The 21,967-nt window shown below is 40.7% G+C and overlaps 1 protein-coding gene across 1 annotated transcript in view; it reads left to right on the top strand.

Moving 5' to 3' along the window:
* Positions 1–21,967, top strand: part of ANKRD44 (ankyrin repeat domain 44) — a 130,562-nt gene that overhangs the window by 65,293 nt on the left and 43,302 nt on the right. Inside the window, exons 3-7 of the mRNA XM_062498744.1 lie at positions 7,063–7,141; positions 13,296–13,366; positions 18,130–18,330; positions 19,277–19,364; positions 21,140–21,282. Coding sequence (XP_062354728.1) covers positions 7,063–7,141; positions 13,296–13,366; positions 18,130–18,330; positions 19,277–19,364; positions 21,140–21,282 — 582 coding nt within the window. The remainder of the gene's footprint in view (positions 1–7,062; positions 7,142–13,295; positions 13,367–18,129; positions 18,331–19,276; positions 19,365–21,139; positions 21,283–21,967) is intronic.

The following is a 21,967-nucleotide window of genomic DNA, read 5'->3' as shown; positions in this document are numbered from 1 at the left end:
CTCTGTATTTCACGCTGGGTTTTCAAAACAGCATTTCCTGTACAAAGTTACTGTGGGTTTCTCCAGTGTTTTTCTATCCTTTGACTGCAAGTTGTGTTAGTGATGGTTGCTAGGGAGATACTCTCAGCTGTCAGATGCAAGATTAGATGAAGAATATGTGTTTTGCAGATGAGAACCATAGTACTTAATAGAAAAAGTCATTGAATGGTTTTGCCCAGAGTGCTGCTTACAATGCTCAAAATCCACCCAAGTATGCTTCTCCTCATCAGGAGCAAAACTCAAAGCTGTTCTTTGAAGTAATTAAAAAGATACCGGTCAACACAAACCCCGAAGGTTGTGTTCTGAGTAGTGACTGCAGGGAAGTGTCAATTGCTTAAAATATCGCTGAAGAAAGATGAAAAGATTTCCCCCTCATTGTTCCGTGAGCTGGCAATTTGCATCACATGCTTCTGTTTCTATTTTAAGGGTGTTTTTAATTACTTCCATGTTAGCTTTGGTTGCTCACTTGAGAGGAAAACTGACACAGCTTGGCAGAGATCTGTCCTTTGTGGATCATTTTGGTTGGCTGTGTTAACGCTGGAATAGTTCAAATGTGGGTAGGACAGGGATATGAAGTAAAAGTCTGTTTTTGCAGCAAGCTTTGGGAATTTCTGAAGTTTAAAAAATAGGAGTTTTGTTAATCTCCATCAAGAGAAGTATTTGGAAGACAGAAGAAAAAGCGCATGGAGAAACAACACAAAATTAGGAATGCATATGCAGACATCCCAAGAGACAGTTCATCTCAGGAAAGAGTTTGGAGGAAATCAGAAGTTTAAAAGATTGCTTTTTTTATTTTTTGGTCTGGTAAAATAATTAGCAACTTCCAAAGCCAAGGACTTGTTTGTTGATGGAAATGGCTGCATTCTGGATACTGCAGTAATTGTGACTTCTATTTTGCAACAAAGCAAAATCTGATCGGATTGCAGGTGTGGTTTTAATTAATTTGCTACCCTAATTACCACTTGGACCTCTCCAGTCCCTACCTTTGCTTTGGGGGTGCGTGATGCCACTTGAGACCCCCTGAGGGCACGGACCCTGTGATATTTAGCTGGCAATGAGCAGTTCCCTCCCCCAGGTACTGAATACAGACTGCATCCATGGGGAGTGTGGTGGGCACTCAGCAGCCTGTTTTCCCAGGACATTTGTGATGTCACTTGGACAATCCAGACTACCAGATTAATTGCAGGTAGACATCTCCTACGCTTGCTGTTGGGTAAAGCAGCAGGGTGGTCGTGCTCTGTGTATGCAGATGGGGTATTTTGGGTGCTGTTTTTACTTAGGGAAGATTGGGAGAGAACGACCCAAAAATCTAGGGACTAATCTGTAGTACTTACCCCTTCTTTCTTTGGGATTCATAATACACGTGCTGTGCAGCACCTTACGTCTGCAAACTCCAGTTGTTGTGTGTGATGTTACAAACCAAAATCCTTCCCGTGAAATTTCCATTTTCATCTCAGTCTTCCAGTTGAGTTTCACTTCAAAATATCCAAAGTAGATAAATAGTGAAAAAACCTTCCAGTATTCTTCCCCGTAACTGATGTGCTGTTTGCAAGTAATTTCATTCTCTGTTTTTATTTTCTGTCCCCTAATGCTGTGTTTTCTCTTGGGTGGAACACTGTTTCCAGCTGCAGGGTGTCTGCAGAGGAACAGGCAGCAGCAGGAGCAGAGGTTGCAGGGCCATACATGCAGCACCATGTATTTAGGGGATGTTTTATAATGAGATATAATAGGGCGGGGGGGGGGCAGGAAGGAAGCCATTATGGAGACACATGAATGTGTGCAGTTCAGTACTTTTCTCCTCATTATCCTGCTTGGAAAGGCATAGATTTGCAGGACTGCCTTTGTCAGGAGGATCCAGGGTTCATCCAGGTCTTCCCACAGGCACACAAGTTCTATACATTCCTGTGCTATTGCCAAGCATGTTTTTGGAAGTGCTTGTGAGTGCTTGAGGGGCACAAATAGGCACATATTTAGGGTTGTGTGTTCTGAAGGACTTCGCAGGTTTGGGATAGCTGAAATGGGTATTTAGCCTCTGGCAATGCTGTTTAATATACTGTTTATTTAAGTGGGAAGTGATGGAGAATTTTTTTCCTACAGAAATTATGAACAATTCTCCATTATGTAGCAAAATGGAATATAAAATTACACTGATGTTCGTAGTGCAAGGTAACTAGCATGACTTCTGTTTACTTAAAATATTTCTTTGGCTTAGAATTTATTTTTTTTTTTTTAGTACTTTATAGAGAAAATTTTTGAACTGTGAAGAAAATCCTGCTGCAGAGACTTGAGAGTCTGAAATATCCTGGGTTGCCTTGCAGCAGCAGTACCTTACAGGTACTGTACTAATGGTTACTATGTTATGTATGTGTATATCTCTGTGCTGGTGACTCATGTCATCAGTTTGAGGCAGTTAAGGATGTATAGACCATAAACACAGCAGGGTTTGGCTGTAACTGCATTTTGTCTTCAAAGGTAGCAATATCAGCCTGAAATACTTGAATTTTCTAAACCTTTTCCCATCCTGAGTGATGTGTGCTCCCATGCTTTAACAACCCCCATCCAAAGTCAATATTGTGTTTATAAAAATGGAGGAGTTGTTTAAGTCTGTCTTTTGAGTATTACAGTGAATAGCTGCAAGCATGAAAATATTTCCATTCTTTAGGATAACAGTTTCTATGGTCTCAGTCTGGAATTAGTAAATAATTTTTGAAGTTATGCTTTTCTAGCATAAAAGTCACTTTCAGCCTTATGGAAGACAATTGTTAGATGAGGGGAGAGAAAGAAGATAATTTCTCTTGCTCTAGACGATCATAGTATTTCCCTCTTCTGCTTCCTGAGTACTTGGCAATCTAAGACTCAGTCCAGAAAAATCTTTATTTCTGAGGATAAACTGAAGACTGTGGGATGAGAGGTGCTGGAACAAGGATTTGCATTTTTGGGTGGGAATTTCTATTACAGAGCACAAAGCATAAATCACACAGCTTGACTTTCACCTGCACCTGTGGTGCTCACGGTCAAACATTTTGATTTGTGAATTACAGGCTTTAATAAAAGAATGTTTGAGGAGGAGGAAATCCTTGAAGCAGCAGAGATTTTCTTGGTACACCATCAGCTTTTGGCTCTGAAGAGATGTGAATAGCCCATGAAGTAGGTGCTCATATGCTTTTAGCCTCTTCATTAGCTCCTAACAGTTCCCAGTATTTAATTTTTCTGAAGTCAACTTGTATCTGAGCATTTTTTTAATGGTTGTGTTATTTAAATGAGGTATACTCAGATGTAACAACTGTAAATGGAGTGAATGAGCAGGAGGTTTGTTTTTGTCCTTATTTTGGTTAGGCTTGATTAGTGGAAGTTATAGCCCTTCATGTGCTTGATTCTGCCACCCAGGCACATTTTGAAAGTGGTGGAAATCCAAAGGCTTCAGTAACTCTGTTTCTGTGGTGGATTAAACTCCTTCTGTAATCTCCAACTATTCCTGTTAGCTGCTCACTCCGTTTGGTGACAAAGAAAGGATACATACATTTATTTTCTGCAGCAGTTGCACTTACATTTTAATAATAAATAACTCTGTCCTTAGCATCACTTGATCTGAGCTGTTGCAGTTAATATCAAAATTCAAATCCATTATCTCCTTTGACATGTAGGTTGTGTTGAGGAGAAAGTGTAGGGCCTTTCCTTAATGTGCCTGATTATTTTACATGTACTGATTCATTCAGCTCTCTGTTCTGCTAATCTCCATGTACCCCAGGCTCTGATCCAATAAAGCACTTAAGGGCTAGTTTAACTTTAAGCCTGTGAGGGCCTTATCAGGGCCACTGTGATCACTTGAACAGTTTAAGCATGTGTTGAGTGTTTTTCTTGCTGAGGCCTTCTGTTCCTGATTGCCTGGCTGTTAGATTCTTAGTTTCTTTTATCTGTATTTAAAAAAAAAAAGGTATACAGATAATGTTAACCTGCAGCATCATCTTTTCTGTGAACTAATATAGGCTACAAATACAGTTTTCATAGAATCACGGAATGCTCAGGGTTGGAAATGACCTAAAGGTCGTCTCATTCCTGAGACATGAGGGACACCTTTCTCCTTTCTCTAGGCCAGTTTGCTCAAAGCTCCATCCAGCTTCCAGGGATGGGGCAGCCACAGCTTCTGTGGACAGCCTGTCTCAGTACCTCGCCATCTTCACAGTAAAGAATTTACTCTCAGTATCTAATCTAAACTTGCCCTCTTTCAGCTTGAAGCCATTTCCCCTTCTCCTATCACTACACTCCCTTGTGAAAAGTCCCTCTCCAACTCTCTTGTAGGCCCCCTTTAGGTACTGGAAAGAAAGTTTATCTCATCTCAGCATGATTTTCTAGCCATTGTTTGTAGCTTATCTACTGTCTCTTGCTGACCTTTCGTTCTTCTGAGAAGTGCACTTGAAGCAGGTCTCATTATTTCTCTTAATGCTTTTGGTAATCCTGTTACCCCACTTACTTTCCTTGCCTTGATAATGTACGTTGAGGTTTGGGGTTCTGCCAAACCTTTCCTTGAAATGACAATTTTTTATCCCTTTCTCTGTGTATAGCCTGCAGTCTTTAGATAATTATTGATTTACTTCACTGTTGATTTACTCCTGTTATCACCAGCACAGGACAAGGGTGTCTGGAGCTGAGTGAATGAATGAATGAATGAATGAATGAATGAATGAATGAATGTTGGGGTGCTGGGCCAAGCTGGTGAGTGAGGGACCATGGCTCTGAGGGGGACACAATGACTCTGGTGGGACAGAAGACCCTCAGTTCCTGTGCTTTGGTACCAGTGCTGAACAGGAACTCGAGGATGTTCCTCCGGTGCGTTGCTCAACCGCACGCTCGGCTACCGGTGCCGTGTGTGGATTTCTCCCTGCCAGACTCCTGAAAATGCTGCCTGTAGGGCTCTGTGTGCAAGTGACACTGATTTGTGCCTGGCTGTGATAAATGGAGAAATTTTGGGGTTTTTTTCGTCTTGGGGAAATAAAGCTTAAATCCGGTTTCATGACTAACTTGGCTTTCTCTGAAAACTTGGTTTACATTCAATATTAAAGGACTTTGTATTGATTTTAAAAACTGAAAGCTTAGAAAGCTTGCAGAGTTAGTTATTGCTGTTACAGAAGAGTAAAGTCTTCTGTTTCATGTCCTTTCCTCCCTCAGTGATCAAATTTGCATTGGATTTACCAGATTTACATTTTAGTACAGAAAATTGCTTATAATCAGCAAAGCACTGGGTAGCCTTGGTTCCACGATAGAGAAAATTGCTTGGTCTCATATCATTAGCATTCAGCTTCAAACTGCTCTGCTCTTGGCAGACTTGGCTGTGTTGCACTGACAGGTACAAATGGCTATTACAAGTACTGTGTTGTACTAAAGAAGCTTCGTGCATTAATATCAACAAACTAAGGAAAAAAAAACCCAAAACAGGTTCTGTTGTTATGTATATGCTTGATCAGTCAGTATATTTTTTGCCATGGGTAGCCTAAGGACAGAGAATATGAAAACTGTGGAAGATCTCACATGCACTTATGTAGCCTGGAGGAGCTGTTGTGTGGTGTTAGGAATGAAGCATATGAGAGTAATTTGTGATATTGGTTCCTGAGTGGACATTGCTGCATGGACACTGCTTAATATTCTTTTAATTTGCCTACCATGTGGGAAGGTGAAAGCCTGTATTAGATCTTCCCCTCTGACCTGTGACAATCAGGGTTTTGTGTACCCAGTCTTCTGAGTGATTTACTGTGTGTGCCTAGCACATAAGATCAAAACCCAGTGCAGCAGAATTTGAGGACTAACTGCATTATGTATGTTTAAAAGATTCCTACAAACACAAAAATTAAACATAAATTGTTCTGGTGATCAGTGGCTCTGTGCTTCTCAGTGCCAGAAAACAATTTTCAGCATTCCCATGACAAATGGTTCTGCTACACAGATTTGTCCACATTTATAGCATACTTTGAAGATATTCCAAAATAGCTTATGGTTGATGACTGCTTGGGCATGTTGAAAGTGATATTTTTCATGACAAGCTCAGAGATCTTTTTCAGGGACAGACTGTAAATATTGGTAGTGTTTCTCTGTTGGTATTGTATGCAGGAAGTGTTGAATTTGTTACCAGTTTAAAATATGTAATGCTAGTAAGTCGCAATAAGTTTGATTGATAAGGTCTCTGAGAACTTATTTCTGTGGTTCAGAAACCAAAACAAAATACATTTAAGGCTGGAAACAGGGATCAAATAGCATAATGAGCAGTATTAGCAGTTCTTGTGATTGTTGTTGCCCACATTGTAATATTTAGCAGTTTCTTTTAAAAGCCTGTGTTCTGGAATCAGCTGAATAAAGCAATAAAATAAAGGGGATTTGTGAACACTGCATTTATACCCCTTGAAATGAAAAAAAAAAGGATCTTTAAAATGGACTCCTTAATTTGGAAAATTACAGAAATAATAAAAAATAAACCCCTGGATGTATTTCAGAACTTATATATATATAACTTCAGAAGTTTTATGTCTTGGGCTGCTGTAGATATCCAGGCTATGGTGTACAAGACCCTTTGTAGATCAAGAGGAGTTTGCATCTTGACCTTGTGTGTGGTTCCAAATAATTCTCCTGAGTTATCCTTTTGGAGACTCTGGTGTTGTACTGCTGATGCAAACTGCATTACAGAGTCTGATATCCAAAAGCATCTGCATTATGTCTCTGAGATACCTAAGAGACATTAAGATGCTTTCCTTGCTTATTTTAGCTTTGATTTCATCTACCTGTAACAGGAGATCAGAGTAAAGGCAATGTCTCTGGCAAAGTCTGGTGGAAATGAGTGATACAAAATAGAGGATTATTGGGAGGAATTGTGTTGTTAAGGTCTTGAATTTTGTCCTTCACTGGCTGAGATTGCATTTCTACTCACAAACAGAAATGCACACAGAAAAATAAACACATACAAATCCTTTGCTCTTTAGCACCAATGCTTGCACTTACTGACCATGTTTTATAACTGGACAATCTGTGGTTTTGTAGGATGCTGAGAAGAGAACCCCTCTTCACGTTGCATCATTCCTGGGAGATGCAGACATCATTGAGCTTCTCATTTTGTCAGGTAAAGTATAGTCCCTCACTGCTGTTCACTGGTAAATCAGCTAATTTTAAAGCCACAAGGAATACCCAGCAAAGCATATATGAGGGCGTTTTGGGCACTGTTTATTTCTGAGTTTCACAGAGCTGGTTGCATTTCTTGCAAGGTTAGAAAATATTTAAATTTGGTGATACAATTGTGAAATGCACCCTGTGACAGAGCAGAATTAATAAAGTAACTAGCTTTTAACAACTTATAAAGCTTTCAAACTGGCAGTATTTGTAATTCAGAAACTTGCTGAAGTACCTAACTGAAGTGTGGCTTCATATCCTGGAGTATAATCCAAGAATTCCTGTTAAGCAAAAATTATGGAATAATAGCAAAAAAATTATAAATTAGCTTAAATGAATTGTAACTGCTATTTACATTAGAGCCATGTTTCTAAGAGCCAGGAAGTTTATTTGGAGGTTAGAAACTGTGTAGTAGGAAGTATCTAAACAAAAGAAATAAAAAAACCCCCCTGTTTCCCAACTGTTGTAGTGGCAGAAAACACAATCAAAATATGACAGAACAAAGCATAAAGCAGTCATCTTTCAAGAAGAGAGCATAATTCATGGGAAACTCCTGGCTGTGCTTGCAGATTTCAAAGGCAGTGTTTTTCTAAGCTGGAGAACTGTAAGAGTAAAGTTTATGGGGATTTAAGAATGTGGGACTGAAGGGAACCTTATGGTACAAACTTCTAACGCCTTGCAAGCAACCTTGCTACACAATTGATTTCATGAATTTGTAGACTGCTTCTTCAAATGAATTCCATTAATTTTTTTAAAGTTTTTTCAGAACTCTCAGCCTTTTGATTACAAGGCACCTTCTAATTTCCAGCCTTAAATCCTAGAATAATTCAGGCTGGATGGTATTTCTAGAGATGACCTGGTCCAGCCTCCTGCTTAAAGCACCAAATTTCAAAGTCAGATCAGGCTGTAGATGGGTACATGCAGACCACACAATCATTTTTATTTGGTCTAGCCAGACCTGGAAAAGGCAGAAAATGAGAACTCAGCTTGCTGTAGCTATGTGTTTCCTCTATTAATTTTGGGGGAATTTTGGGTTGCTTAATTGCTTTGTGAGGGTAACTGGCTGAACATACATCATACATCAGCTCTTTGTGCTCTACCCCTGCTGGCAGCAGAATGGTTGAAAAGAACACTGCTCTGCTGGCAGGTTATGCTTGGTGGGTTTTCAGTGTGCTAAATGCAAGCATGATTTTCTTCCTTGGGAGGAAGGAGTTCATAAATTTAATCTGTGCATGTGTTCTTGCAGGGTGTGTTGTTTTCCACACACTGCTGTTCCATTGTGGTGTGAGGAGATTGCAGGAGCAATGCACTTTTTCAAGTTTTGCAAACAACAGCACAGGCAATATCCTCATAGAGAAAAAGGTGAAACAATTTCACCCATCTTTCCCAAACAACATCTGAAAATGTCCCAGTGAACATTCCTGATGAGGGAAGAAGGCTGTCTAGAATTCTTCTGGGACACTTAGTTCCAGCACCTCACTGCCAAAATGTCATCCCTGGGCTACAGGGTTTGTCTGATCAACAGCATTAAGTGTAGGTGATCCATCTTGGGGAGTTTTTTTAATATATCCAGGTGAGTGCGAAAAACTTAAAATGTGGGCATTTAAAATTTGAACTTTGTGTTAGTTGGACTGTCCTGGGGTTCAGTCTGCAGGAACTGTGTGTCTCTTTCCCAACTGGCTCAGCATGAGTCAAAATTAATTTTGTATTTTGCATTCTACTTATTCATTGTTCTTTAATATCTGAAGTATCATTACTCATGATGAGCATGAGTACTTGTATCCAAGAGCAGGTTTAGAGGTTTCTGAGGCTTGGAGGAGCAGGTTTATGGCTTGTTATGAGCATCTCTTTGTGATCTATCTGTGAACTGGAACAAATGGTAGTAGTAAAAGTGTATCATAAAATATTAATCTGAACATGACATTTAGTTACATAGGCAGAAAAACTTCATTGTCTGACTTAAAATGAGATGGTGTTTTCACAGAGAGAAAGCACACAAATACTTGCTGTTGGTGTCAAGTAATATTCTCAGCATGAGTAGAAGCTAGGAGGAATATCAACATTTAATTTTGTACAGTGTTCAGGAGAGAAATTAAATTAAATACAATACACACCTTCTGAGATTTGTGGTCCATTAACTGGTGGTGGCACAAATAAATGTGGTGTCTAATGAATGAAATTTCTGCATGGGGGGTTGGAGACAGACCAGGAATGGCTTTCTGGGTAGCCACTGAAATGGAGTCTGTTTGGACCTGATACAGGAGAGAGAATGCCAGATCCCTCAGCTGGTGAGAGTCACCCTGGCCCATTAAATGTCAGAGCCAGATAGGTTTACAGATAGGTTTCCAAGGTCTGATCCATAATCACATGGTTCAAACTGGGGAAGGGTGCTGAGTGGTTTTGTTTTTCCAGACTGCATGAAAACAGAGAGCTTTAAGCAGCTATCTTTCTCCACCTCCTTTCTATCAGAAAGGAGAAGGAGCAAGGTAACCATCTCACAGAAGGGATCTCTGTATGATGCCACAGTCATGGATGTGCAAAAACAATTGTCTGGGCAAACACAAGCTGCATTCCCATTTGTGCTGGTGCCTCTATCCATCCTGGGCTTTGAGCCTCAGGGCATCATGTTTGAGCTCAGTCCCTTACCTCTTGTTCCCCAACCATGCCCTTGCCATCTTGGCAATATTACCTTGCTTTACTATTTCAGAAGGCTCTGCCTTCTTGCCAATAAGCTGTCCTTACTGGGCCTGTTACTGTGTTTTACAGGAGAAGTTGGAAAGGTGCACATAAATAATGACATTAATAGGCTAAAGAGTACAGTTTTCTTTCTTCATTGACTGTCCCTAATATTGGAGATTTAGCATATGGATTTGGCAGACGTGCTGGATGGAAAACTGTACTTTGGTTAAGATAAAGAGATGTTAACTTTATTCCTGAAAGCCAGCATTGAGTTGCTTATTTCAGATCTCAAAAGAACAGAGGCAGTTTCAGATTTATTTCCTCTACTGGCAGAAAACTTTGAGAGTGAAAAATGGCAAAGATTACAAAACAGCCATATTAAAGGAAAGTAGAATACAGAAAGCTTCCTCTCTGTTGATTTTATCTGTAACATTATATGTTATGTTGTCTACTTCAGGCTCAGAAGGCAAATCCCTACAGCTAAGCCTTTCTGTCAGCTCAGGAAGAGCATGGTAGAGAAGGTGAGGCTGAGAAAAGGCTTTACTCTGAAGAGCTGCTTTTTAAAAGTGGATATTTTATAGGATGGGTGGATGTTGTGGCTATCTGAAAGGATTTTGAGTGAAATCTTTAAAGTAGCTTACATTTTCAAGGGAGACCGTGCTATGACTGACACAATTTACACCAGTTTGAGTGTTTTTCAGCCCTCTTTGTCCTATAGACACACAGATTAATTCATGGAGTATTGTAGGAAATGCACTGAAATGTGTTTAAGGTACATGGTCCAGAGCAAAGGGAGGGACACACTGAATTACTGGTTTTCTTTGAGGATGTGTTGTGGGATGGTCTTCAAAATTTAAGCTGCTGGGGTTTGTACGCAGCCCATTTTAGATGTATTAGCATGTTCAGGAGCTCTCAGTCTTTAAAATTGGATTTCTGTGTTACTCTGCTTTCAAAGGGCTGTCCTCAGGGCTGTCACGGGATGGGCCCCAAGTTCCTAGAGTGTAGAGGACACCTTTGAAAACATGAGCATTGCTCTCCCAGTGCCTCTGCTTGATCATCCTCAAAATGGCAGATATTTTATGTCCCCAAACAAGTGCATCAGTGCTGATGAAGTTTTTTTCATTGTTGTTAACCATTGCCTGCAAAGAACTGTTGGGAACCAAGAAGCTGAATTTTGGTGAAGGAAGTGGCAGTACAGAGGAAATGTTTTGAGACATCTCTTCAGTAGATGTGCATCTCAGTAAATGGACAAGAGCAGGTTCTGTAACAGGAAACAGCTGAATTGTGTAGCTCCTGAAAAACAGAAATCACAAACTTATTCAACTGATGCTCGGCATTAGAGCAATTTCACTGTTTCACGTAAAGAGGCACAAAGAGATAAAGGAAAGTGGAAAACAGCTGAGAGAGAAAACGCTGATAGCATGCTGTGTATTTTTTTATTTATACTTGCCTTTTTTTTCCTTTTACTGTTTTCTTCAATTGCTTTCTTGGTAGCTTTCAGTTTCTCAAGGGTAAGCAGATCAGTGTAGCATGAGTAGCTACTGACAGAGATACCTCTAGGTTTTCTCATCATCTTCGTAGTCACCAGTGCTGCAGGAGTTGTTAAATACTGAGGAATAATGTTGGTCATGCTTTGCTACTCTACATATTATCTTTTCTTATTTGCAACCATCTGTTTGTAGGAGTTAGTGAATGTGTAGAGATAAAACAAAAGAAACCTTAGTTAAGAACGTAAGGCAAAACCCCAAGGCAAATGCAAAAACAATTTCTAAACCCAAAAAGAGGTATTTGATGTCAATCTCTAGGAATTATTGTAAGCAGTTTCCATCTCCAAGGCCCCTACCAGGCCAAATCAGGATAATGGAAGGTGCCTTGAAGTCCTGTTGGCTTCCTGATGGTGGAGAAAGTTATTGCTTCATTGTTCTTTGGAGCCTCATACAGTGCAGGCAAAGGGCAGGATGCTAATGTGTCAACTCATGTAAGTAGTAATGGCTTTCTCACAAAGACAGAGGAAGGCAGATTGCTTAGATTAATTAGAAAACTCTTTGAAACTCTGTCTTTTCTAAAGGGTGTTTTTCCAGAGGGCAGTTTGTACCACCAGGTACCAGGTTCTGAGGTGAGTTTGGAGGATTGCCTCTAATTGTTGCAGTAGTTATGAAAGTGGCCTTATTTTTCTTGCAGCCAAAAAAACTGCATCCTGACTTGTGGAAATATGCAAGAACTTGTTTCTTCTCTGGTTATCTAGCATGATTCCCAATAACCACTGTGACTCACAGGCAAGCATCTTAATATTCCTGAGAATCAGCTCTCAGAAAGTACTGGTGATTCAGAGAGTGGGATTTATTAATTACATCCTTTGAATGCACTTAAGTTATGGTGCAAAATGAAGCTTAAGAATCCCTTTGTTCATTAAGTTCAGAGGCTCACTCAGGCTGTGTGCATGACACCTGTGCTTCTCTACATTTTTTTTCTGCATGTGCTACTCTTCTCACACTAATACTGCTGTGAAGCAAAACCTGTGAAGTAAAATATTTTCAGATTAAGCCCTTTTAAAAATTAATTTCTCTTGTCCTTATCACTAGATTCCTTCCTGAGGTATCATATCAGTGAATAGCTTTATTATTTCTTGCAAACAAATATTTTTGATCACACAAATGTACAGGATGCCTTAAGAAATAAAAATTTGGGTCTGCAGTCAGCCAGAATCACCGTAGTTGTCAAATAGTCTTCCTTTGTCCTTTTTTCTGGCAAGCCAGCCCAAACCCATCCTCTTGGCCAGCTGCCCTTGTCAGAGCACCTGTTAGCACTGAACTGCACAGGAAGCAGATGAGTGGTCTTCATCCCTGCTCTCCTCCTGTTTGCCCAGTAACACCCACAGAGCCTGATGTAGTAACTGCCTAGTTTTTTTTCTCCAACCTGAGCATTTCCTGGCCCTGTTCTCTTGATCCCAGCAGGATTTGCAAAGCAGGCAAGTGGTTATTTTTTGGTGGTCTGCCTGATGGAGCTGGAAACAAGAGATGGTTGCTCAGGCTAGTTCACTTCATTATGTCTGCAGACAGCAGAGTGCTTTGAGCGAAGGGCACTTTTCTTCCCCCCAGCTGCAAGAGTTGATCTAAAAAAATTCGTCTAAATAGACACACATGTACACACACACTTATGTAATCCCTTCCAACAAACCTTGCTTCTTTTGTGTGCTGTAACAAAGCAATTCCTTATAACAGTCCTATCTATCCAGTTCCTCTCTTTCTGAGCCCCATTTTATCTCTCTGACATCTGGAAATGCCTTTTCAAGGTGACCGTGGTGCCAGGAGAGTCCTGGGGAGCGCTGAGAGTACCATGCACTGAGCTCTGGTCACTGGGAAGCAGCTGGGCAAGGCTCTCAGTGTCACACCCAAGGAGTGCATGTAACCTCTGCTGTTTGTTTGCAGGCGCTCGTGTCAATGCCAAGGACAATATGTGGCTGACTCCTCTCCATCGAGCAGTTGCTTCAAGAAGTGAAGTGAGTAAGATTGGATTAGCCTGCTTTTACACATAACCAACAGGCTGGGGGAAAAGCAAACCCTGGAGAACCGTGGTAGGTGGCATGGGCATGCAAAGAGGGAAGGCATTTCCTGCATGCAGGGCATTGCAGCTGGAAGCCAGTGTTTACAATTACCTGTAGCTGCTTTTAAGACTTCATGTACTTGATTTCCACCTTGGCTCACATTACCATAGCACGTCACAGGGAGCAGTGAGCAGGACTCACATGGCATAGAGTCCACAGTGGTCTACAGTGCCCACATCATCTTCAGGTGGTGAAAAAAAGAGGAATAAATCCCTGTGGGTGTGTGCATGCTGGGTGTGTGCCAGAAGGGAGTGGATGTGGATGTGATCCAACACACATTACCACATAATTTGTTTTGGTTAATTACATTTCAAGGCATCCGTTAGGTTTTCTGCTAATGCATTTGATTCGTGCAGAAGGGAGGGTTTGCCCATATTGCTTCTGCTTGACAAACAGAAATCTTCTGACATCACCTCTTCCATTGCCATCTTAAAAAGGAGCAGCAATAATTACTGGGAATGCAGCTCGGGCACTGCTCTGTTTTCAACTGCACCATTATTCCTGGCTTTCCATTGTGGACCTCCCTGTCTACTTTTATCCTTCCAACACTTCGTTTACTGTGAGCCCAACTGCAGACTGAATTGGCTGCTGGGGATGAGGGGAGAGGCTGTAAAGGAGACAGAGGGTGGCTGTCTTCCAGAGCCTGATGGACTCGAATCACCTCCGTAACAGTCCAGAGCTTGCCAAGCCTGGAGGCAGGAATCCCGGGCTCGCTTCTGAACTCGGGCGTTGTTTGGCTGCTGGTTGAGCTTCCCAGCTGCTGGCATCCCCTGAAACCCTCTGAAAGGAATATCTGATACATCATGAATGCTGTAATGAGGCAAAATACAAAAAGCCATGTTGGAAAACAAAGATCAGACTTAAACCTTGAAAAACAGCCGCAGCCTTTCTGATGCGGGAATTGCAGTGTGCTTGGTTTCTGGTTTTAGATGTGCCAGAATATGTGATTTTTATCATCAGTGACAGTCCTAACAGAAAATGTATGCCTTTCTGTGGCCTCATGTCTCATCTTTAACTCTTTGTCAGATGAAGAACAGGGAGAAAGTGTGTTGGCAGTTCTGGTACCCTTCAGTGAGTACCCAGATGCATTGGTGAGGCAGCAGGGGAAGGCACCAGCCTTTGACCCCTTTCCATGGTACATTTCATAAACACATTCAGCTTTCTTCTCCTGGCATTTTTTTGCTTCATTATTTACACTTATAATTGCTAGTTTTGGTAACAATTTGGAGAGAGGATTTATTATTTTTGAGGGTCTTTCAGTGCTGCTTTTTTTTTTTTTTACCTTCTTACACAAGTGAAGGAATGTGCAGCTTTGATGGTGATGGTAATAGAAAGCACACGGTGAATTCAGAGTTACCAGTGATAGAATAAGTGGACCAGAAGTTGACCAGTAGGACTCAGTGTAGTTTTGGAAGTTCTTGTGAGCAGAGGTTTTTTTTAGAATGATCACTGACAAATTTTAAGTTTTATTATCAATCTTTTACTGTGAAGATTTCAGAGGATTCAGAAGTTCTCTCTTTGAATCCTTTTATATGTTGATTAAAAAATGGACACTTCTGTGCTTATGCTTTAATGATTTTTCAGGGGCTTTAGGGATTTAGGTGTTTATTTACAAATCAGCAGCCCTTAGGGTGTCTGTGTAGGATTGTTGATGGATGTATCAGCTTCCAGCCCTAAACAGTTTGACAAAGTTAATAGATTTCACTGGGATGACCTGAGATAGCTTGAGACACTGACTGCAGAGGCTTACACCATAGCTGGGCACTGCACACATATGGAGAAACTATAATAGGAGGGTGAACCTCATCCTCTCAGAAATAGTAGAATTAAAATCCTTTTCCAAAAGGATTTTATCTTTTGATCCCTAATCTGAAGGAGAAGACTGCAGATGTAAACAAAAATGTAAGTATTTTTAGCTTTGGGTATTCAGTCCTTATTATTTACTTCTAAAAAACTATCCTTTAACTTTTTCTTTCTTTCACTAAGAGTGCACGAATTTTCCTGCTGACTTCATGTCCCAGCTGGGTAGGTCTCCAGTGTACGTTTAAATGACTCTTAAAATAGTTGGCCTGTAATTTAAAAAACAAAATCCTATTGAGATATCAACAGTCATATATCATTATTGGTGCTGTAAGAGATGCAGTGTCATTCACTGAACAAATCTGTTTGTGAGATGGCTGTAGAAAATGAAACTGCTAAGATCAGTTGAGGATAATGACATAAAACTTCCAATATGTATGTAGTATTGATACAGATTGCAGGCACCTTCCTGGACCATTCTAGATATAAAAGTACTGTGTAAACATACTTTATGCATTTGTTATTCATTAATAAAATTTTGGCTGGGCTTAACAGAAAACTTCATAGTTTACAGAAAAAGAATAAGGTACTATGTAAGACTAGGGCTTTGCCACATACCAGATGCAAGTTGTATTTATCAGACAAGGCTGCTTGGATGCTACTGTGTCCCAGTAGTTCCTCTATATTTTGTTTGTTTTGGGGGGGGGGGGAGGAAGAAGAAAAGAAATGCAATTTTGTGGAAAATTTGTGGTTTTTATCTGACTTGCTTAATGGCAGATGCATGAGTAGAAGCAGAAATGAACTGATAGTAAATTCTCCAGCAAGAGGGACTCTCAAGAGAGAACAGTACATTTTCTCACTGGGAAATATTTCCTTTTAACCAACAAAATTAACCTTCAAAGATGCTGTTTGGTCTCAGGCTGACAGAATGGATATTGCAGTCAAGACCCTTGGCCTATGCTTAGGCCTTGGGGAGGAAAGGAATGCTAGTGCTAAGCTGGGGACACCAGCATTTACATGTTTTTGCAAAGCTAAAATTTTGTTTTCACATGTTCCTCTTTATTTTCTCCTTTTCCCTGTTTACTAATAAAATGTGCAGCACTTTGCTGTTACTTTGACATGCTTTTCATTTTGTAAAGGATTCCTGTAGCAGTGTTTGTTGAGTTTGTGTGGCAAGGGCCTGGTAGTGGGGGGCATCTTCTGTGAGAAACTGCTGGAAGTTCTTCATGTCCGACAGAGCCAGTGCCAGGCAGCTCCAGGAGTGTCCTGCTGCTGGCCAAGGCTGAGCCCATCAGCTCAATGAGCTCATTTCTCCACTGAGAGCACAGCTATGATGGTTAGTCAACTCTGGGGTTAAACTTGCCATGCTCTAGGCACTGTTTGTGGGGTTGTTTTCTGTAATGAGTTAAGTAGCTAGTAGTTGCTATGAAGTTGTTTATTGCAGAAGCACTTTAGTTTTAAAAGGCAAGTTACAGGCGCTAAAGTCCTTGTTAAGTTTTGGTAAAAAGTCTCAAATTGAAGTAGAAGTTGTTCCTGGAGGTTCAGGCAGGGCCAGCATTGTTGGGCAGCTCCTGTCTTCTTCTTGGGTGTTGATAATGGTGGAGAGAGAGCAGGAATAGAAACAAAAAGCAAAGCAAAGTAAAAATCAAATGGCAAAAGGCCAAGGCGATGTTTTCCTCAATGCATCTATTCTTATACAGAAACTTCTTAACATGCTAAAGACACAAACTCAAAACTACAACTTTTTAACTTATTAGAATTTTAGTTTCTTAGCACGCCAGGGTACGTATGAATTACACATATGGTTTCTTTTGTTTTATTTGAAAAATGTAGGCAATAGTCTTACTATAGTTTTATTACGTTTAAAACTGTTTCTGGAGCCTCCATGGAAACACTAGTATCTAGAACTTTGTTTATTAACCATTACTAGAACTTGTACTTCTGTTCTGGCATTTGAGGCTTTCTATCCACTAAAAGCACTTAAAGTTTATACTTAATTGCTTACTGATTTTAAAACTTAAACTTACACTTTTATTTTATGTGTGAGTGTCTTAACATATTTTAATCCACCCAAAGGTATTAATTCAATCTCTGCATTTTGATTTCTCTCCGGGAATTCAGAGAGACTTTTGACTTACAGACTCCAACAGTCAGCCGACAAAGGTGTACTGGTTTGAAAAGCAAAACCAGTGAGACTTCAAGTCAGTAATACAATTTTTAATAGGGAAGAGAAAAAAAAAGGAAAAACAAAATACATGCAATAATAAAAATAAAACCACTGACAGAGTCAGAATACAACCTGATACCCTGTCAGTCAGGGTGCTGGTGCAGTTTTCCTCCAAAGGGTCCAGCCATGATGTGGATAAAAGCCTGGTTCTTCCTCTGGAATCCAGTGGAAAAAGGATGCCTTTGGCCTTCTAAGCCTCAGTTTTTATCTAGGTAGGAAAGGCTTGGCTCGTCCACCTGTCTGGAGCATCTCCCAGTGGGATGATGTAATCTTATCAGTTATACAGTAGGACTCAATGGCCCATTAACAGAAGATACTTCCCACAGAGATAAGGATGATCACCCTTATCAGTGATGGCCCATCAACAGAAGACATTTCCCACAGAGATAAGGATGATCACCCTTCTCAGATGGTAATAGAATATATATCTTGTATTATAAATCAGGACAAAAGGATAGGCTCCCTGCACTGGCAGTTTAGGACACCCTCAAATAACGTGTGCTGGGGTGTTTGAGTGGGCAGTAGCATTTGGGAAGCCTGGGGGCTGTTTTGGGTGGGTGGATGGATGGATGGATGGATGGATGGATGGATGGATGGATGGGTGGATGGATATCATTCTGTGCCATTGCAGGAAGCCGTGCAGGTGCTCATCAAGCACTCGGCCGATGTCAATGCCCGGGACAAGAACTGGCAGACACCACTGCACGTGGCGGCCGCCAACAAGGCGGTGAAGTGCGCGGAGATCCTCATCCCCCTGCTGAGCAGCGTCAACGTGTCGGACCGCGGCGGACGCACCGCGCTGCACCACGCCGCCCTCAACGGCCACGTCGAGGTGAGCGCTGCGAGCCTCTTCTGCACTGCACTGCTTGGCTCGTTTCTTGTCTTGTTTCTTACTCTTGGCCTGCTGTGGCTGGGTAAGGACTGAGCCCTGCCATATCCCTGACCCTGCTGTCACTTGGCTGTTCCCCAAGCTGTGGGATGGGTTCTCTACCTGGAGAAACGTGGCAGTGGTTGGAAGGTCCCTGTGTAGAGCCAGGGGATGAGTGAGGAGTGCGTGCACTCCTGGAGAGCTGGCTGTGCCACTGCTTCCAGCAGCCCCGGGGTCTCCTTGCTTCTTTGGAGCTGGACTGCCTGTGAAAATACGAGCGGCAGAATGCAAAGAAGGGAAAACTGCTGGATTCATTCCACACTGAAGAAAACATGCAGCTGTGCGAGATCCAGTTGCTCAGCTTTTCTAATTCTAGAAAATGTGCTTCTGTTTTTCCCTACTTGTACAAGCAAACCTTTCTAGTATTATCATTTAACTATATGAAAAAACGTACGTAAATAAAGCCCCTAGATTTTTGCCTCCTAGGTTTTGCTAGTCTTTAGATCTGCATTTAAGGATCCTCATTTTCCCATTCTACATCTGAAGATCTAGATATGGAATAGAAACTCCTAGACTGGAACAGTAAGCTTCTGTCAATTCAAGTTGATGAGTTGTACTTCAATTAAAAGAAGAAAAAGGAATGGTAGTTCCTATAAAACAGTGATGGTGTTTGGCCTTTAAAACACTGGACTTTTTGGAAAGTGTCCAGTGGACACTCTTTTCCAAAGGAAACAGATAATAATGCCTGTGTCTAGCTTTCATAATCTGAATCTATTTTTGATAGAGAATATCAGAAATGATAGTTCAAATGCAGCATTTTGTGATCCCAGCTTTATTGCAAGATTGATATGTTATAAACCTTTGGGGATGTGATCTGGAGGGTTGGTTTACCTGCTGTTGTTACTTCTAGATGGTGAACTTGCTCTTAGCCAAGGGGGCAAACATCAATGCTTTTGACAAAAAGGACAGAAGAGCTCTTCACTGGGCAGCGTACATGGGTAAGGCTTGGGCTGCTGCTCCTTCTTTTTGATTTCCTATTCACAAACAGATAGTATGTCTTAAAATGGACAAGAACAGACCTGGCCGTGGAAAGAGAGTGTTATGATTATCCTGACGAGGGAAGGGTTCAGCTGATCTAAATAAACAGTGTCTGTTTATGGGTTTGCAGCTAGGGAGACTTGGCTGGGATTTCCTTTTTAAGACAGTTAATTGTGGGCTTTTTGTGCTGCTTTTTCATTTTGGTCTTTTTATCCTGACTCTAAGTCAAGCCTGGACTATATTTGTGCTAGAAAAAAAAGCCCAGGTTATATTTGTTTCAGTTTTTGCTAAAAAGTACTTTCAATGAAATGCAGGTAACTGTGATCATAAATTTTGCTGTTTATTGAAGTTTATAAGTAGCTATGTTACTATATTCTTAGGAAATGCACAATAGACACTTTCTTCCTGTTAAGAGCAAATTGCCACCTTTTATTCCAGAGTGGACAAGAGCAGCCAAATGTCTCTTCAAAAAACAAGTGGTGTTACCAAATACTGTTTACTTCAAACAGTTTGCCTTATCATTCCTTTCAAGTTAAAGGCACATTTCTTACAGTGAGACATTATAATTTAAAAATACAAGATTGCTTGTGATAGTGCTCATGCTTGTTCAAGAGTTTTTGTTGTCCAGGCTGTATATGTCAGGTTACAATTTGTGGGGAGTTGTGTGCCCTCAGCCAGGAACTCTTTCATTTGACCAGTCACAAATCTTGATTTTTAATCCTGCCACTTTTGGAAATGAGATAGTAGGAGATTTCCGACTGTGAGAAAAACATATTGTGTGGTTTTTTGATGCACACAGACACAGATGGAAAACCTCTTGCCGACAACTGTGATGTAGCTTTTGAGCTAACAAGCTTTGAACTTCACTCTCTAGATTTGAAAGCCTCTTACATTTTACTGTGCAATTCCACGCCTCTTTTCCACTTAAATGTTTTCAGAATTTCATTACGTACTTTTAAAAGTATTTCGATAACATCTAAAGCCTAAATTAGCAATGGAGTCTGTAGTGCAATTTAGACAGAAGTTAGACAATGAGAGCTGTAAACCCTCACAGAGTTTCCAGAATATTTAATTATTTTTGGACACTAATTATCTATGGACTTTGTACATATGGTCTCCTAGGACCTGCACATGACCAGAGCTGCCCCTGGCATGAAAGTGTTGTGCAACTCAGATGGAGCACAACTTTGTATGATGTTTGACAAATAAATGTTTAATTCTAAGACAGTTCTGTCTCAGCTAGAAGCAAAAAGACTGTACCTCTTCATTTTGTAGTTTATTAAGGTTGTTTTTCATCTGTAACAACACCCAAGAAGTGTTAGCAGCTGTGTTTGCAGGTGACATTAATAGGATGCTGTTTTGGGAGACTTGCATTGCCATGTTCCACTGCTCACTGTATCACTACCCTCTATAAGAGGGAGAATAAAACACACTCTGTTAGCTTGAGAGAAATAAATGGAAAAGGGGTGTGGTTTTGTTCTTTCGGCAAGTGGAAAATCAATTCAGTAAAGAGAAATTTGACACATTTGGAGAATGTGAATGCATGGATTTCTTCACAAGGCCTGGAGCTAGGATTAGAAACATTTATGAAAATGCTTTTTCTTCCTTTGTAAAACTGTGAGAGCACTTTGAAAGAGCAGTGAAAGGGCAGTGTGTTAGCAAGAAAGCAATAATCTGGGAGAAGTGATGCTGTAGGATGGTCTACTCATTTATAACTGTCTTTTATCTTTTGAAGGTCACCTGGAAGTTGTTGCCTTACTGATTAATCATGGTGCAGAAGTGACTTGTAAAGACAAGAAGGGTTACACCCCACTTCATGCAGCTGCATCCAATGGGCAGATTAACATTGTGAAACAACTCCTTAACCTGGGGGTGGAGGTATGTGGTAATATGCACTTTATTTCTCTCTATTTAGAGATAGTCCTTTCTTCTTTCTTATGGATTCTGCTAAAGACAGTGACAGACAGACTTCTAAAGAAAAGGAATCCCATTTTCCAGTCCACCTCATGCTTCATGTGGTTTATTGGTTCAATACACATTCTGTATTAAAGAAAGTCTGATATGGACAGTAAATTCCAGACCACCTTGCTGAAGGAATCAGGAGATATATCCTGTTCCTGCAGAAGAAAGTGGAGTAGTGAAATTTTCCTTGGGTCAGCATTTCCTTTGATATGGTGAGTGGTTGTTCTCAACATATGCACTGTGTACTTTACTAAACAGCAGTTCAGGCTGTTTCAGTTTACAGACCTGTATTTCCTCTATGGCTAGTAGATTGTTTTCACTCTGGAAAATAACTTATTTTCAGGGCACAGACTTCTTGTTACTGTCAACTTCTCAAAGCAGTGGTGAGATGACCAGAGGAACCTAATCAGACAGTTAATCAGATATGTCAAATCAAGCCATTGCTTTTGCCATGGCATTTTCAGCTGACTTGACCTGTCAGAAAATTGTCAGAAGTTCATGGTCACAGGCTGTTGGCTGTGAAGTTGAAAGGGAATAGCTGTTTCCTGTTATTAACAGTTCTGTGCTAATGAGTCCCTTTAAGTTCCACATTCTCCACCAC

This window comes from Cinclus cinclus, chromosome 9 (genome assembly GCF_963662255.1).
Source record: "Cinclus cinclus chromosome 9, bCinCin1.1, whole genome shotgun sequence".
Classification (NCBI taxonomy): domain Eukaryota; kingdom Metazoa; phylum Chordata; class Aves; order Passeriformes; family Cinclidae; genus Cinclus; species Cinclus cinclus.
The sequence above is the reverse complement of the archived record's forward strand: the minus strand, read 5'-3'. Positions and strand labels throughout refer to the sequence as shown.